The sequence below is a fragment of the Mesocricetus auratus genome, unplaced genomic scaffold (assembly GCF_017639785.1).
Source record: "Mesocricetus auratus isolate SY011 unplaced genomic scaffold, BCM_Maur_2.0 Super-Scaffold_100004, whole genome shotgun sequence".
NCBI lineage: Eukaryota > Metazoa > Chordata > Mammalia > Rodentia > Cricetidae > Mesocricetus > Mesocricetus auratus.
The window spans coordinates 3,595,972-3,612,490 of record NW_024429189.1 but is presented as its reverse complement, the minus strand read 5'-3'; the positions used below and the strand labels follow the sequence as shown (position 1 = coordinate 3,612,490).

The following is a 16,519-nucleotide window of genomic DNA, read 5'->3' as shown; positions in this document are numbered from 1 at the left end:
TTAGCATCTGTCCCAGACATTCATTCAGCCCAGGAATCGAAAGACGAAATACCTGGTTGCTGCTTAATTCAGCCTTGCAGAGAGGCATCTTCCCCCAGCCTCCCCAGCAGCCCACTGGCAAGCCCAGATTTGGTCTCTGTCTAAACAGCACTCACTGCTGGCCCAGTGGGTCGGACTCCGCACGTGTAGAAGCTCAGTGGCTGAGTGTTAGCCTTTCAGCCCTCACGCCCCAGACTCCTTGGTGTGTAGCCTCTGCAGGTGCTTGGTTACGTTCATGGGGGAGTGAGGGAGGGAAGGGGTCCCTGCATCTCTCCAAGCCTCTTATCAGAATACTCCTAAGTCCCTGGCCTGCACACATGCAGAAAATACAATTCAAGGACCAGAGTTACAGCTGTTTCTGGTACATCTTGATGGGGCACCATGCTTTTCCAAGTGTCCCAGCCAGGACTTAGAATTTGAAATGTCTTCCTTCTAGACTGAGCATAGATCTCAGTCCAGTCTTGGACCTTTTCTGGAAAGTGCAATCCCCTGGAACAAGTCTTGTCCCTCAGCAGGAGAGAGGCAGTGTTGCCCAGAACCCTGGTGTCCCCTGAGAGGATGCTGCAAGGTCAGATCCCAGGAGCCAGACTGAGTGAGACTAGAACCTGCGCCTTAGCACATGCTGCTCAATGGAGTCTCTTCCCAGACTTAGGTTGCACTGGCACTGCAGGCAGCCTTGGTCACCATTGCCATTGAATACTAGCTGGCTGAAATGGTATCCCTGTCATACCATCCTGGCACTGATGCCAAGGGCTCCTTGGAGGAGGGTTTTTTGTTTGCTTGTTTGTTTGTTTGTTTCCTTTCTGCAAGTGGGTTGGAAGTCCCCAGATAGCTAGGGCCAACCAAGGGGAAAAGTGTGGGGTTTTTTGTTCTATTGAGGACATGTCTTAGTAAATCTTCTGCCTCCTGCTTACAAGTTACCTGCCAGCCAGGTGAGCTGTTCACACAGTGTCCACACTAGTAGGATTCTAAGAGTAGGCTCCTGCCCTGGTCGGGTACACTGACTTGTCATGCTGTAGTGTGAGCTCTATGGACTCTTCAAAAGACACGCCCCTAACACTTGAGATGCCAGAGTCCCCCGTGGAGGCTGGCCTTCACTAGCAGGGCAGTGGGACTAGTGGCTCACAGAGCTGTGTGATCACTTATAGATGAGAGAGTTAAAAGTGATTTAGCAGGGGATGCCTATGGGAACAGAGCTTAGGAGTCGGGCAGCCGAAAATACCTATTAGACAGGACCTGCCTCCTCCATTTTTTCTAAAAAGTGGTCCACTAGAGGCCTGGTCTTGCCTGGTCTTTCCTGCTCAGGGCAAGAGGGGAAGAATGACTCTAGAATAATGTCTACAGGCTTGCTGCAGGCTCTGGATCTAAACCTGGGTCTGCATTAGAGCTCTTTCATCTGCATCTTGGACTTTGTTCTCAGCCTGCAGACTTCTTTGCACACCGCTCTTCTCTAGTTTCAGGGCTAAACACTGAGAATGGAAGCCAGGGCCAAAGCTTGTTCAATGCCTTACCCAGCGCCGCCTCCCAGAGATACTCATCCTGACTTGGGCTCTCAGCCTGGTATCCTCCCAAGAAGTATACAAGGCACATGGCTTGTGTAGCTTCCAGCTTGACCAGGCATCTCCATTCCAATACCTTCCCAACTGAGCATCTTCCTTCTTGCAGGTCTCTTCCTGAGGTCCTAGAGCTTTCTACCACCCCCACATATATCCTGAGTGTGTGACTGGAGAGGTGCACTTTCTAGAACTGGGTATGCCAACATACCACCGAGCCTCTGCCACGGACTTTTAGATACTGTCAGTTTGAGAGGTCTTGGCAGGCTAGCGTGGACAGAGAACTAAAAATAACTTCCTGACTTAAGGAGGACAGGCAGCCTCCAGCCCCACAGGCCCTGGAACTGTGCCTGCCCCAGCAGCCTAGAGGGCAGGAGACACAGTGGCCAAGCCTCCCTACCCTCCTCAGCCAGCCTTGAAGCATTGAAAGGTTGACTGCCCTGGTGACTATGCATATGCACCAGGAAAATACACCAGAGGAGAGCTGGGTGTGGCTGGAAGGCTGGACCTGCTGGGCAGCCTTCTGGTAGAACTCAAACATAGATCTCCTGTCACTTTCCGAGATAAGAAAAAAATTAAAAAGGACCATTGGGTAGAGTGTGGCAGGCTTGTTCAAAGCTACCCCTAACTTGGCTGAGAGCAAAGTCCTGTTTTCTGCACATTCCCCATCTGAGCTAACGGAGGACTGACTGAACGATCCAGGCATATTTCTGGAAGGCCTGCGTTGTGCTCCTACGCTAGTTTGCCTTCCTGCCGGCACTGGTGATATAGTGCCTGCTTAGTGTAACTGAAGCAAAATGGGTGGCATGAAGGGTGGGCTTCACTCCCCAGAGGCTCACCCTGCTGACCCCAGCACTTCTCAGCTGTGAGCTGACAAGCAGCAAAGGCTCTTCAAGAGCTAAGTCCTTCATTTGTTTATGGGGAAGTAGGTTGAATGCAAGAGACTCTTACCTGGAGCAGCAAGCCCCAGGTGCCTTTTGTTGGCAACCCCAGGAAATGTGGGGTTCAGCTGAGGTCACTGAGATGGATGGGATGATGACATCTTTAGGGTCTAGGCACGTGTCTGGTCCCAGCCCTGGAAGCTCTGTGGGAAGTTTGGATGCTGTTCTAGAGTGGGAATAGAATGGGCCTGGCCATGGAGGCAGGAAGGCTAGGACCAGGGCTAGGCATCCAAGCTGAGCTGGGCATCTGCCTCAAACTTTGTCGTGTTCAGGTGATATACAGGAAGATGTCAGGTTTCTTCAGGAGAAGCTGTCAACCAGGAAGGGAACTCCAGTGGGTTTGGGACAGATCTAGTATGAGTTGGCATCTCAGAAAACTCCACTGTCTGGTTGAGTCATGTGCTGGCCTCAAGCAGAACATGCCATTGGGTGGGAAGGATGTCGTCCATATGGGTCTCCAGCCATGACACCTGTGCATGCTGTTTCCTTTGGACCTTAACCTCCAGACAGCTCATAGATCATATCTCCAGGATCAGTGGGAGACCTTCTATGAGAAATTACAGGAACCAGTGGCTCTGTGGATGCTGGGTCTGGATGGCAAACTGAGGTCTGGGAAAAGGACTTGCAAAGGGGTTGACTTCTGTTGGTTTCTTTCTGTTCTCACCCATTTTGGAGGGAGTCTCTGTCCCCTGGCAACCCACCCTCAAGTTAACAGGAGCAAAGGAAGAAAACGCGGGAGTGAGGGGTGGAGTCCAGCTTGGGCATCTGGCTTTCCCTGCCTGGCCTCTACAGGCAGCCCACAGTGAACTCATTCGAACCTCAGAAGCATGCAGATGTGCAAGCGTGTGTGTGTGTGTGTGTGTGTGTGTGTGTGTGTGTGTGTGTGTGTGTAAAGGAAATTTTTCTACAAACCCATCAGGATCCTCATTTCCAGCTCCTGCCAACACTGGTCAACCTTGGCCTCCACCAATGTCCTTCTTTTTCCTTTCCCTTTCCTTGGTGTCTCCTCCCAACCCAGGGCTTGGGCAGAGCAGGGCAGTATGCACAGAGGCCAAGTGGGCATGCGCGTGTTCAGCAAAGGGCCTCTCAGATCATTGTACCCAAGACCTCCATGGAGACTCAAGCCTCAAAAGAAAGTGTTGGTGCACCTTGGGGAAGGGACAGGAGAGTGGGCACAGTGTGGCACTTCCTCTCCCAGTCTGGGCAGGAGTTCCAGTGCTGGGGCATTGGTGGGAATCCAGGCCTGGAGCATGTTTCTTCTGCATGCAGTGGGCTGTCAATCCTGCTGAGCCTCCCTTTGTCCAAGGCCCCTCTCTGCTGGCTCTTGGGCCAAGCCAAGCAGTTCATATTTTCTGTCAGTCTTGTACAACGCCACTATGGACATGCTCACCGCATTTCAGGCTTGGGGAGATGCTGCCGTGTGTGAGAGCATGGTGAGCTGCACCCTCCCCTGGGCTTGACCCACCCTGCTCAATGTAGGATTATCTCTGCCTCCCTGTGGTCTCAGGTTAAGTCTCTTACAATCTCGCCTAAGCACCTGGATCTTCTCTGAACTTTGCAGACACTGTGTGTGTATGCTAATGTGGCCCTTGGGGGTATCTTAGAGACTTGGCGGGGGGTCACACTCAAGCCTTACCTAGTGGGATGGAGAGGAGGAGTCCGGCACATCAGGCTCTATCTGGAGGCTGAGAGCTAACAAGAGAGCTGCCAGCTAAGGCAGGAATGCTGGGTCACAGTCTCAGCCACTCCTGAGTGACCACGTTGTGGCTCTGAGGTCATCTCTGGCCGTCTGTGAGGTGGGAGGGCTGCAGAGGCCACATTCAAGATCCCACAGAGCATGATGCTCCAATCCCAGCCCTCCTGCCAGGGGCTGCTCCTCTTGAGGGCTTAGAACGCTCACAGATACTCCCATACACACACATAGCAGGACAGCAGCAAGCCTCCGCCTGCCTCCAACAGGGGCCTGGTTCCAAGACAGACACGTGCACAAGGGGGACAGACACATGCACAGGGAAGGTGCTCCCACAGTGTGGGGTGCTGTTATGGGCTGCTAGCATTGTCTTTCTGTTTTGAAAGGTTAATCTTGCCTGGGTCCAGTGTCTCCCATAGAGCCTAAATTCTCTCCTGCTGCCTGTCATACTGGCTAAGTGCATTATTCCAGCGCCATAGAGGACTGAGCTCTTTTGCCCCATTTCCCAGAGAATACTGAGCCTTGCTGTGGCCAACCCTCGTTTGTTACTGGGGCTGCCCTGGCGTTTTGCTCCCAAGGAGTCATGAGGCCCAGGAGGGCAGCCATTCACTGCTGTGCCCTGCCCATGCTGGCCTCAATTGTTCTCTCTAGAGGAAAAAGTGGCTCTTCTTGGCCACTGATGGGGCTTGTGTAAGTGACATTATGGGCTGCTGGGTTCCAGATCTGGAGAGGAAGAGGATGAAGTCCCCAAGCCCAGCTATGTCGTTGGGGGAGGGGTCCAAGACTCTCGGTCACCTGCTGGTCCTGACCTGTGTGCACTCTGTTCCAGCCTGCGGGAAGCTGACAGGCATCAGTGACCCGGTGACTGTCAAGACCTCTGGCTCAAGGTTCGGGTCCTGGATGACAGACCCACTGGCCCCAGAAGGTGATAACAGGGTAAGTGTCCCTGGAGCTCTTAAAGGACTTAAAGGCCTGGCCTTTGTCCCTCACCCTAATGCCAGCATGTCTACTTCCCAGGCAGAGTGTCAGAGGCTATGAATTGGGGAGAGCGGGATCTCCCAAGGGCTTCTTCCCAGGAAGGCAAGTTGAGGCCCCTATATGAACACGAGACAGACAGTGGGAAGGGGAGACTGTCCATTTGAGGATGGCAGTGGCAGTCATGGAAGCAACAGTGGCTCTGCCCAGTGGCTGACGAGGTGCTCAGGCCTCTCCTGTGCAGGCCACTCTGGGCGGCTCCCATCACTGCCTCTGCTTCTGGGATAGAATCTATTAGGCCTTTCTTGTTTTAATGACAGCTGATTTGTACTCATTTGCCATTCCTTTCATGGCTGATAGAAACTCTGTGTTCCTTTTTGATTTTGAGAAGAGGCTGAGTTCCTTTTCCTGGGTGTTTCCCCCCGGGGCAAACCTCAAAAAAGAAAAATGAGACAGCCGCCCATTTTTGCCTACTTCTCCTTCCTGGGGACAGGACTGTGGTCTCAGCCCCGTTAGGCTGGGAGGCCCCCTTGGTAGAGGAGGCCTGTAAGGACTCCACTGGGGTCTTAAGGAAGCTCTAACTGAGGTGGAAGGGAAGCTGTGCTTCTGTGAATCAGGTCCTTTGATGCCAACAGTGCTAATCACTGCAGCCAGGATGAGCCTCCTGGGGTCCAGGCACTTCTCCCCAAGGCTCTTCTTTTCAGAGGTTTGCAGGATGGTGGGTAGAAGCAGAGAACTGGAAGCTCCTCCCTGGGCCCAGAGAAAGGAGCCTGAAGTCTGAGATACTGAACTGAACCCTTGCTACTGAAGCAAGAGAGACTCAGGTCTCTCTAGAGCAGGACTGTATAGTACTGGAACAAGAGGCATCTGAGGTGGGCAAAAAAAATCCCTCTAGATGGTCAGCCAGCTCTGGAGGGCTGGCTGGGCTGCCCCCAAGATACAATAGGGTCAGGGATGTATGGGCATTGGTTGTTTTCACACTGTTTTCTGGACCGTGGTGATGACATGGTTTTCTGTTGCTGTGGTAAAACACTCTGACAAAAAGCAACTTGGGGTGGGGGGAAAGGGTTGACTTCATATTCCACTTTCAGGTCACGTTCATCATTAGGGGAGTCAGGGCAGGAGCTCAAGCAGGAATCTGGAGGGAGACCTGTTTGCTAGTCCTCAAAGCCTTACCTCTGACTAAGGAACTCACCCATATCCAAGACACTACAGCAGGACCCATGGAGGGTGCTAGCTGATGGCTTATGCTCAGCTAGTCTTCTAACAAGCTCAGGACCACTCTCACAGGGGACAGTGCTACCCACAATGGGACAAGCCCTCCTATCAGTTCAGGCCATCAAGACAGTCCCTTCCAGGCATGCCCGTAGGTCAACCTAATAAAGACAATCACTCAACTGAGACTATTCATTCAGGTGATTCTAGGTTGGGTCACATTGACGATTAAAATGTAGACAATTAACACTAACTAGGACACGTAGTTTATGCAAGCACCCCCATCCCATTAGAGAAACCTACCTCTGCTTGAGGTTTATTTAGGAACACCCCCTCACTACAGATGTGGGTGGCAATGGCATTATGGGAAGAAAGACAGGGCCAAGACAGGAGTTGCTTAGGAAGCCCAGTTCAGCGTGCCAGGAGCCCAAGTCTGGAACCTTCTGACATCACATATATGTGTGCCTCAGGCTCTGGGATGCAAGGCATAGCAAGGGTGTAGGTTCACAAAGCTCTCAGGATACCCATGGGTGCTGGTGACAATTATTTTCTGCTTCGTGACTGCCTTCCAGGAGAGGAGACTCTGGCGGCAGATGCCGTGGCTAAAAGGAGGAGGGAGGGGAGGGGGGCCTTCACGATGGTTGGCAGCAGGGAAGGGGCAGGACGCTGGCTGGGAGCAGACACACAGTATTGGGTGCTGCTCTGGGCACTTTGAGCTCCAGCCATTCACCGTGTACCCAGCCTGCTAAGTGACGCGTCGCCTGGTCCTGCCATTGATCAACACCAGCAGTGTTTGTTTTGTTTTGCTTTCTTCCAGTCCCCCGTTCATTTTTGATCACATACACACGGGAGACCAATAAGTCGACGCACACGCGCGCGCACACACACACACACACACACACACACACACACACACAGAGAGAAATTGATGTTGGCTTTAGAGCAGGTCCCTGCGGAGGGTTCTGTGAAAGGAAAGGCATGGGACCCGTGAGGAGGCCTCAGGAAGCTGCAGAGCCCCTTGTTAGTGTGTGCTGAGGGGCTGTGCTGAGCCAGCTCTGCCCCCATTGCTTCTGTGTAGGCTATTAGAACACAGTTAGCTTGGGATACCTTTGCATGGGCCTTCCTCTCTCTGTCTATCAAGCACCAACTGTGTACAGGTGCGGTGCCAAGAAACCTCCCTCAGCAGTGAGCCACCTGTGTGTTTGCGACAGACCCTCAGCCCCCAGTAGAGGCCAGGCCCCTTTCACCATCATCAGAAGCAGGAAGCTTGGTAGGAGCCCGCTGTATCTCCCACCTTGTGCATAAAATGCTTAAGTCCCTGCCACCCCACTGCACCTCCAGAGCCCCCCACCCTGAGTTCCAAAGATTCCATTCTGGATTCTACTTGGACTGGAACAGGCTGACAGAGCCAAGTCCCGCCCACCTCTCTTTCTCCTCCGTTACTGGTGCCCCACCTCAGAAGTGCAGTCTAGCTTTCACAAGATGTCAGAGAGAGGGCTTGCACCATGCTCCCACCACCCCCAGGAGCTTCATGTTCAGGGGGCTGGTGCATTACTCAAACCCTCACTTAGCTCTGTGCTTCAAGGCCCTTTCCCTTCATCTAAACAGCATCAAAGCCAGCAGATGATCCTTAGAACAGAGGGTGGGATTATCCAGAATGCTTTAGATTATGCAGATGTGCTGGTGCCTGCAGCTCTGTCTGCTGGCAGCTTAGACATCCCTTCTAATCCTTTCTCAGTGGGCGTACTTAGTGGGGCATTCCTGGGGCGGCTGGCATCCTGCCACTTCCTCCTAGCCTCCCACTGAGGCTCTCTCCACCCCTTCACTAACAGCTCCCTTTAGAACATCTTTTCCAAGACTGAGTTCCTTGATGTTAGCAGTTTCAGGAGGACGTTTGTCAAATGCTTGCCAAGCCAGAAAGAAGAGCTAACTAAAGTCCCATTACTGAGAAAGGGCCCTTAAATAGCAACACCTAACACCTCGGCCGCATCGTAAGATGCTGGACAGAGGCCCTGACAGCCCTACCCTGGTCGCCCTCCTCATTGAAAAGCAGCTGAACTTAGTACAGCTGAGCAGACCTCCCTGGCCTCAGATTTCTCGTCTGAAAATGCTGAAACTAGCAGTGCTGATGTGCAGGACAGTTGAAGGAGCCCTGCAAGCCTCAGAGACCTCTACACGGGCAACCAGGCCATTGACATCCACCCCAGGAGAGAATGGCAGAGTGAGTGAGACAGATTCAAAGTTAGGATTCTTTCAATGAAGCAGAAAGATAGGATGCATTCAGAATCAAGCACAGATGTTAGAAGAACATCTGGATGCCCAGTATGCCTGGGCAGCAGCTACAGATGTGATCTGGGGACTTGGAAACTACTAAATCTGTAACTAAGTGTGGATGTTAGGATATAGACATAGTCCTCTTTCTTACCCAGAGTTCATTCCTCAAAGGGGTCCACTATGCAGCTGGAGGAGGGTGATGAGAGATAAAACATTGATCAAAGGAATCCTTGCTCATACGTAGGGCACAGTGGGATTGAACTTGAGGCATGGTTCACGAGCTGTTTTAACAGTCTGGCTTGTGAAGTTACTTAGAAAAAGGAGTGTATGTTTCTCTTTTGCAAGTGTTCTGGCCAGTTATGTCAAAATTCTCAGGGTCAGCTATTGAGAGACAGAAATCAGGACCAGAAAAGTAATGGTGGGGGTGGCTTTTCTTCTGCTGGTCCCCTCTGTTTAATAACTGGCCGTCTTCCTCAAAGGCAACTCCGTCGGTACATGGGCTCATATGAGAGTTGATAGTGCATGATGCCCCTCGTGTCCTCCAGATTGTGTAGGCGTCCTGTTACCTTCTATTCTGCCCTCCACCCTTATCTGGGCATCCTAGAGTCTAGTTGGAAAGAACCATTGATCCTTCCAGAGGACATGAGAACCAGCAACCGTCACCGGGGTCACTTCCCAGGGACAGCAGCACCAGCCCAAGTTGGCTGAATTTGATCTAAACCACCAGGCCTTGGAAGGGACAGAAGACAAGGGCATTTCAGATGGGAAGGTCATAGTGCTGAGGGGAGGAGCCGCCCCTGTGGAAATGGGGTTCCTTCCCACCAGGCTCTCTGGGTTTTGAGTCATGTAGCTCTCCTCCACAGAATGGTGCCATGTCCCAAGCAGCCTCTCTGGCGTGTGGTTGAATATTCAGCCTCCGGAGTCCACTGTCCTGATGCATTGTAATCTGTGTTTTCAGAGAGGGCTGTGCTCTGTGTCTGATTTGCTGCTGCATGGGAGAATAGACCATTTGAAAGTCCTTAGAAATTGGTGTCATCTTGTTACACACTAGACCCGAGAATCACAGAAACCAATCTCTAGCTTCTAGTGGACCATGGGGGGTCCACTCCGAAGTGCTAAGGGAGGTCTTTCTTGAGAGGTGAACAGGGAGGGCTAGCAGAAGATGGTTCGAGCAGAAGCTGCAAAGCGATGGAGAGCTCCCTGGCCCACAAAGCAGCCCAGTGAGTGCACAGTTGATGGGCAGCTTTCCCCAGAGAGACCAAGAGGTTGGCTATACATGTCTCCCATACTCCTCTCCATTCTAATCTGTGACCCCTGTCATTGAGGGATGGTCTGAGAGGCACTGGGGATAATAACAATCTCAAACGAGACCCTGTTGTTGCTCTTGTTGCTTTTAATCTCGTTAAAAAACAAAAGGCACATCTGCGTCCCAGCATCTGAACGGACGTCTCAGGAACACATTTTTCTTTTTCTTTCTTTTCAAAAACGTCATGCCAAGCCTGAGAGCTGCCGCAGCCCTAATCCCTGCTCAGCTTTCCCAGCTATCTGTGGATAAAGCAGCTGTCTTAATGCCAGGCAGATACTGCTGCCAGGTCTCCTCTACCAGCCCCGCCCCCTTCTCATTTGCTACAAAATTGCTTCAAAATGACTAAAGGTTTTTGTTCCAAGTATAGATGGTTCTCAGGTCAATTGGCATGCAGAGTCATCGGAAATCACTTCCTTTGTAACCCTTCAAACTTAGGTCTCGGCCGTTTATTACTTGGTTGATTTCCACGGCTGTGAGGACCACGCTCTAGTCTGAAAAGCGTTTCCCCCAGATTAGGGAATGAGCTACTGGCCCTCCCCACGGCAAACCAAAGCCCCAGTTAATTACCTTTCCCTGCACACCTCTCCCCTAGCATAGATGATGACTCAGACTGCACTTCAGTGACAGCCTGGTGGAGTGAAGAGGACTCATGTCCCATCATCACACTGGAAGATGGCCCTTCCCAGTGACCTTGAGAGCCAGTTGTCATTGCAGACAGACGCTCCCCAGTGTGTGCGCATCCACTTAGCAGCTGTCCCCGTTACACGGCTGACTCCAGCATTCAGCCCCTGCTTTGATGACACTCCCAAGTCCTTGGCCAAGATCCAACAGTGAGCAAACAGATGTGACCACTGTCCTAGAGCATGGTGCCAGAGAGGGCTCCATCTGGGGACCTGGTGGGGTTTCCCCACACCGACCTTTGCTGTATAATGCGTAGACCGGCTATGGACTGCGTATGCGTGAGACTCCAGAGAGCCTGACTGCCTGTCCCTACACGTATCCCGCCACTGTGTCCTACCCTTTCCAGGGGTTCGGGAAATAGATCTAAGTGGGGGCCAGGCAGGAGTCCAGTGTTCTTGGAGGTAGGACAGAATTCTCTACAGTCTCGATGGCTCTTCCAGATCCTTCTATTTGTCCTCCCCCCCCCCGCTGTGGGACACTGACGAGGTCTGCTTTCCCCACAGGTTTGGTACATGGATGGCTATCACAACAACCGTTTCGTCCGTGAGTACAAGTCCATGGTGGACTTCATGAACACGGACAATTTTACCTCGCACCGTCTCCCACACCCCTGGTCTGGCACGGGCCAGGTGGTTTACAATGGCTCCATCTATTTCAACAAATTCCAGAGTCACATTATCATCAGGTTTGACCTGAAGACAGAGACAATCCTGAAGACACGCAGCCTGGACTACGCTGGCTACAACAACATGTACCACTATGCCTGGGGTGGCCACTCAGACATCGACCTCATGGTGGACGAAAATGGGCTCTGGGCCGTCTATGCCACAAACCAGAATGCCGGTAACATTGTCATCAGCAAGCTGGATCCTGTCTCGCTGCAGATCCTGCAGACATGGAACACCAGCTACCCCAAGCGCAGCGCCGGTGAGGCCTTCATCATCTGCGGGACCCTCTACGTCACCAACGGCTACTCGGGGGGAACCAAGGTCCACTATGCTTACCAGACCAACGCCTCGACCTACGAGTACATTGACATCCCCTTCCAGAACAAATATTCCCACATCTCCATGCTGGACTACAACCCTAAGGACCGTGCGCTGTATGCCTGGAACAATGGCCATCAGACCCTCTACAATGTCACCCTCTTCCACGTCATCCGCTCTGATGAGTTGTAGCTCCTGCTTTCCCAGAAGCCCAGGGTCCAAGTCCTCTCCCGGAGGACATTTCCATGAAACAGCTGCCAAAATGATTCCAAGAATACTAACAGTCCTGATTTCGAGAAATCTGACGCCAAGGGATGGTGTCACCTCACCTCTGTGTTCCTCCTACTCAAGCGGGTGGGCCACAGATCTCCGAAGAAGCCGCCATGTTTGTGGATGGAACTGCAGCCCGAGGCTCCCTGGCTGTCCCCATCCCACCCCCACCCCTCTCTGGTCAAATGACTCAAAGAAGCAAAGGCGATGACTGTTGGTCCCTCTCACCCAAGAACAACCCACTGTTAGGATTGCATGGACATTTCCTTAGGTCGTGATCAGCGCGATGACGTGATGGCCATCCCCCCAACCCCGAGCCCCCCAGCCCCCGAGGCGCTCGGTGTAGGCTGCTTCAGCCCACACGCATCGCAGCTGCCTTTCTCTTGACTGTGTTGTTGTCTCTTAGATTAACTGTGCCGAGACTCCCGGTAGCTCATGGACCTGTGTCTAGTACTTTCCCAAAGCGATGGTGGGCCTACGTAGAATGAAGTTGCTGTACCCACGTTGTTGAACTTGAGTACCCTGTAGCTAGGTCGTGAGGTGTCCGTCTGTTATCCCCCAAGGTGGTAACTCCGTGTGTTCAATTTATGCAATGAATGTTGTCATGCAATGCCGTAGTTTGGATTGATAGGTGGATGGTTTCTGTTTCTAAAAAGAAAAAAAAAATCAGTGTTTGCCCTTATAGGAGACATAGTCAAGTTCATGTGGATAGTGACCCAGTGGAATTCTCTTCTTGTCAAGTTATCTGAATTGTGTAACCATGGACGGGGAGGATGCACCTTGGGAAACTTCAGTTTCCAAGAGGAAGGAACTCCCCAAGGGCAGCCATGTGTGGAAAGGTCGTTTTTTAAGAAAAATAAGTAAAAGAGGGCAACTTTGTACTTTTCGGTTATCTGAGGAACAATAAAGATATTAGGAGACACCCTTGCTTGCTTATTGTTTGTGACAAGAGAGATGTGATGCAGGGTCTTCACAAGTGCCTTCTAGGTGGTGGTCCCCAGCCTCCTGCTCCCCCCACCTTAGCTGTCCGGGGACTCTCATCCCTCACCTACTTTCCTTTCCTGGAGCAGGTACTCATGTCAGACAGCCCCAGTGCCATTGGTAGTCACCAGCTGAGACCCCAGCGATACTAAGTGAGTGGAGGTGAACCTACCCCACTTCCGACCCAGCCTGTCACCAAGGGTTGCCACAGATCTAGGTAGAAGGTGCCTGGTAATCCACGGGACCCCTAGATGTGCATAACGGGATCGACATGCAGATAATGTCCTAGGACACCCAGGTAGAGCCCTGCATCTAAGAAAGTCCTAAGGTTCCTGCAGGACAAATCACAGTCCCAGGCCAACGGCCTTTCTAGAACGCCCTGGAATGTAACGCCAGCCAGAGAAGTGATGGCATAAGAGGAACTCTCCCTGCACATGAGGATGTACTGGCCTTAGGTTTGACGCAGTGGCTGCTGTCTGTGTTCTGTTGTGGGTTGGGATGTGACGGCTACCTCCTCTTACCTCCCCTCGCCTCCACAATTGGGTACCTGTCATCCCACTCAGAGTGGACAGTGACAACGTGGTTCAGGGTGCATGTTCACCAATCAGTGAGCAAACTAGTCTCCCACGTTCCCATGCATGTCCATGCAGCTGGTTAGTCCCCAAGCAAGGTATTGATGGCACTCAGGACAAACCAATGCCTGTGATGTTCAGTTGTGCTGTGGAATTGAGAGTCTGGGAATGTGTAAGGACAGAGAATGGTCCTGGTGCCCACTGGAAGCTGGCATCACTGCCATGGTGAGCAGGAAGGAAGTAGCTATGGACGTTTTGGGGACTGTGTCATACTAGGCCCTCATTACCTGGCTCTTGACAGAAGTTAGATGGTTGGAAGGGATCTGAGAGGCCTCTAGAGAGATGCTGAGCACTGATCAGCCAAGTCTGACACGGTGTTCCCAGACACTGCTACTCCAGGACCATAAGCTGGACCCCAGGCTCCTTCCTCAGTGATTAAGTGGACTGCTGATACAGATGGCCTGCTGGTGTGTCCCATCTTTTCACATTCTGACATAATGTTATCTACAAAGTTCAAGTTACCAAAAAAAAAAAAAAAAACACTGCAAAACTATCTCTTAGCATTTTAAGTAAATTTATAATTTTGCTTTGGCCACATTCGTAGCTGTCCTCAGCCAAATGTAACCAAGCTCAACCTGCAGGCTGGACACACATAGTTCCCTATAAGAGACAGGACCCACTTTGGCCCTCTCTCACGGGTTCACTAGACCCCGGATGCTCCCTAGCCATCTGCTTTCTGGACTTAGAGCCCTCTCCCCAACACACGCACACCTTAGAGGCCTTCCCTCCTCCCCACCTGCTGGAGCATCTCCCTCCCACAGCCTCTCAGTTTTCCTGTAACTAATCTCATCCAACATACTCTGGGGCCTGGGAAAAGTGGTTTAGGTATCCAAAATAGGTAAGCCTCCAAATGCAAACGAAGAAGAAGAAGAAGAAAAAGAAGAAGAAGAAGAAGAAGAAGAAGAAGAAGAAGAAGAAGAAGAAGAAGAAGAAGAAGAAGAAGAAGAAGAAGAAATCTTTTCTTCTCTGGCTTTCTCTTCTGCCTGCTGGGAGTTTTCAGGATCCACCAAGAGGTAACAGGGAAGGAGGGGAGAGGAGGAGGGAGGAAGGAGGGGAGAGGGGGGCAGTGTGGGGAAAGCTAATCCTTAATTACAGGCTCATTAACTGCCAGGCTCCCTGAGCAAGTCAGCTCTCACAGTCACACGGACACGGGAGGAGCTTCCAATTAAAACTTTCAGAGGTGGGAGGCATTTTCCATACTTTCATGTTTACAAATTATCTCGGGCGCGACACCGTGCAGAACCCCACCCTCATGAGACAGAGTGGCTGCTTATTCAACTAAAAGACCCAACTTTCAATAAAGCCATCATTCAAGCTGTGAGGCCTCTGCCCCATTCCCATTTTCATGGAGCCCTGTACACACGCCATCAAACTGCAGCTCTGTGATTACGGGTGGTAACTGTGGGCTGATTCCTGTATAATTTCTCCTTAATGACACAGTGAAAAAAATAGAAGTGAGCAAATGCCCATTCTGCGAGTCACTAGAAGACAAAATAAGAATGTGACAGGGCCACATGGATTTGCTGTCTCAGACAGTGTATTTGTTAGGGAAAATATTCTGCTAGGAGATGAAATACATAAGAAAAATGGCTCCATCCAGAGAGCAAATAAAACAACCCCCTGCCACTAAATCTCCCAGATTCCAATAACTGGATACATCAGCCAATAGCATGGATGGATTTTCTTTATTAAAAGTTTGGCCTGGAATCAAAATCCTGCAGTTCTTTGAGATGATCAGAGATCAGAGCATGAACCTCAGGGTTCTCTTTACCGCTGGGCGTGGGGTTTCCCCAATTTCTACAGGGATTCTGTCTGTGGCAAGCCTGGGCCTGATCACCCACCTCAGGCACCCTGTGGCTCTCCTCCCACCCCACTGAGTCCCCAGGCCTGGCTCCTGCAGAAGTCACAGAAGTCTGATGTGCCCAAACTCTTCTCCCCGTCCGTGCTCGAGCCCTGAGCCGCTGACATGGTAGTGGGAAAGCTTGGTGCTGGCTCCTGCCCTGGACGGGGACAGACTAGGCAGTCATCTAAGAAGTGGGAGGATTATATAGGCATCGGGTGGTTGGCTCTGCTCACTGCAAACTTCCGTACCTTACACTTGTTTGTTTTACTTCCACTCGGTTCTTGTTCTTAAGGTTTTTTTAAGTGTGTGAAACTATTTACCTGTGTGTATATACTATATGTATGTGCTCTATGTATGTACATATTTGTGTATGGATATGCACCAGAGGCCAAGACCAAGTGTCTTTCTAAGTCACTCTTCACCTTTTAAAATTGAATTTTTATCCAATGTGTGTTCGTGCGTGCGTGTGAGTGTGTGTATGTGTATGCATGCGCACACACATGCTATAGCATATAAGTAGAAGCCAGACAGCTTTCTGAAATTGATTTTTACATTCCACCATGTGGGATCAAACTCACATCATCAGGCTTAGCAACCATCTGAACCACCTCACCAGCCCCACACAGGATCTCACCAGTTCAGTCTGGCTGGGCTTCAAACCCCAGAATCTACCTCTGTCCCCAGTGCTGAGGTGGCAGGTACATACCACCTTGCATGGCTTTCACGTTGGTGCTGGGAGGATCTGAATTCAGGCCTTGAATCGCCTTAGCAGCCCATCCTCCCAGCTCTGCTTGCAGATTTGTCTACTGAGGTCAGATTGCCAGTCATTACTTTAATGCTCTGAGCATCTGAGTTGCAGATAGCATGTCCTGTTTTCCCTATTCCCAGGTTATAAGGCCCGGACTCAGGAATCTGCAGGGATATATGCAGGCTCCTGTGCTGTTAAAACCATCAGTGCTTTAGGAATTCCACGATGAAGTGGGCACCATCCTATCGTCATCCAAAGGCTGCCCATTTGCTTCAATTATTAGTATAATACTAATAAGGTGGCTGAATTTTCTCTACTGGACCTGTTATTGCTTGAATGTGAAGTGTCCCCCAAAAAAGGATCATATGTTGAAAGTCTGTTCACT

At 51.3% G+C, this 16,519-nt stretch overlaps 1 protein-coding gene across 2 annotated transcripts in view; it reads left to right on the top strand.

The window, feature by feature from the left end:
* Positions 1–12,852, top strand: part of Olfm1 (olfactomedin 1) — a 37,612-nt gene extending 24,760 nt beyond the window's left edge. For both annotated transcript variants that reach the window (XM_040745147.1, XM_005085408.4), the window contains exons 5-6: positions 5,053–5,159; positions 11,178–12,852. In XM_040745147.1, the coding sequence (XP_040601081.1) occupies positions 5,053–5,159; positions 11,178–11,852 (782 nt within the window). In that variant the 3' untranslated portion in view covers positions 11,853–12,852. The remainder of the gene's footprint in view (positions 1–5,052; positions 5,160–11,177) is intronic.
* Positions 12,853–16,519: the final 3,667 nt, after the last annotated feature.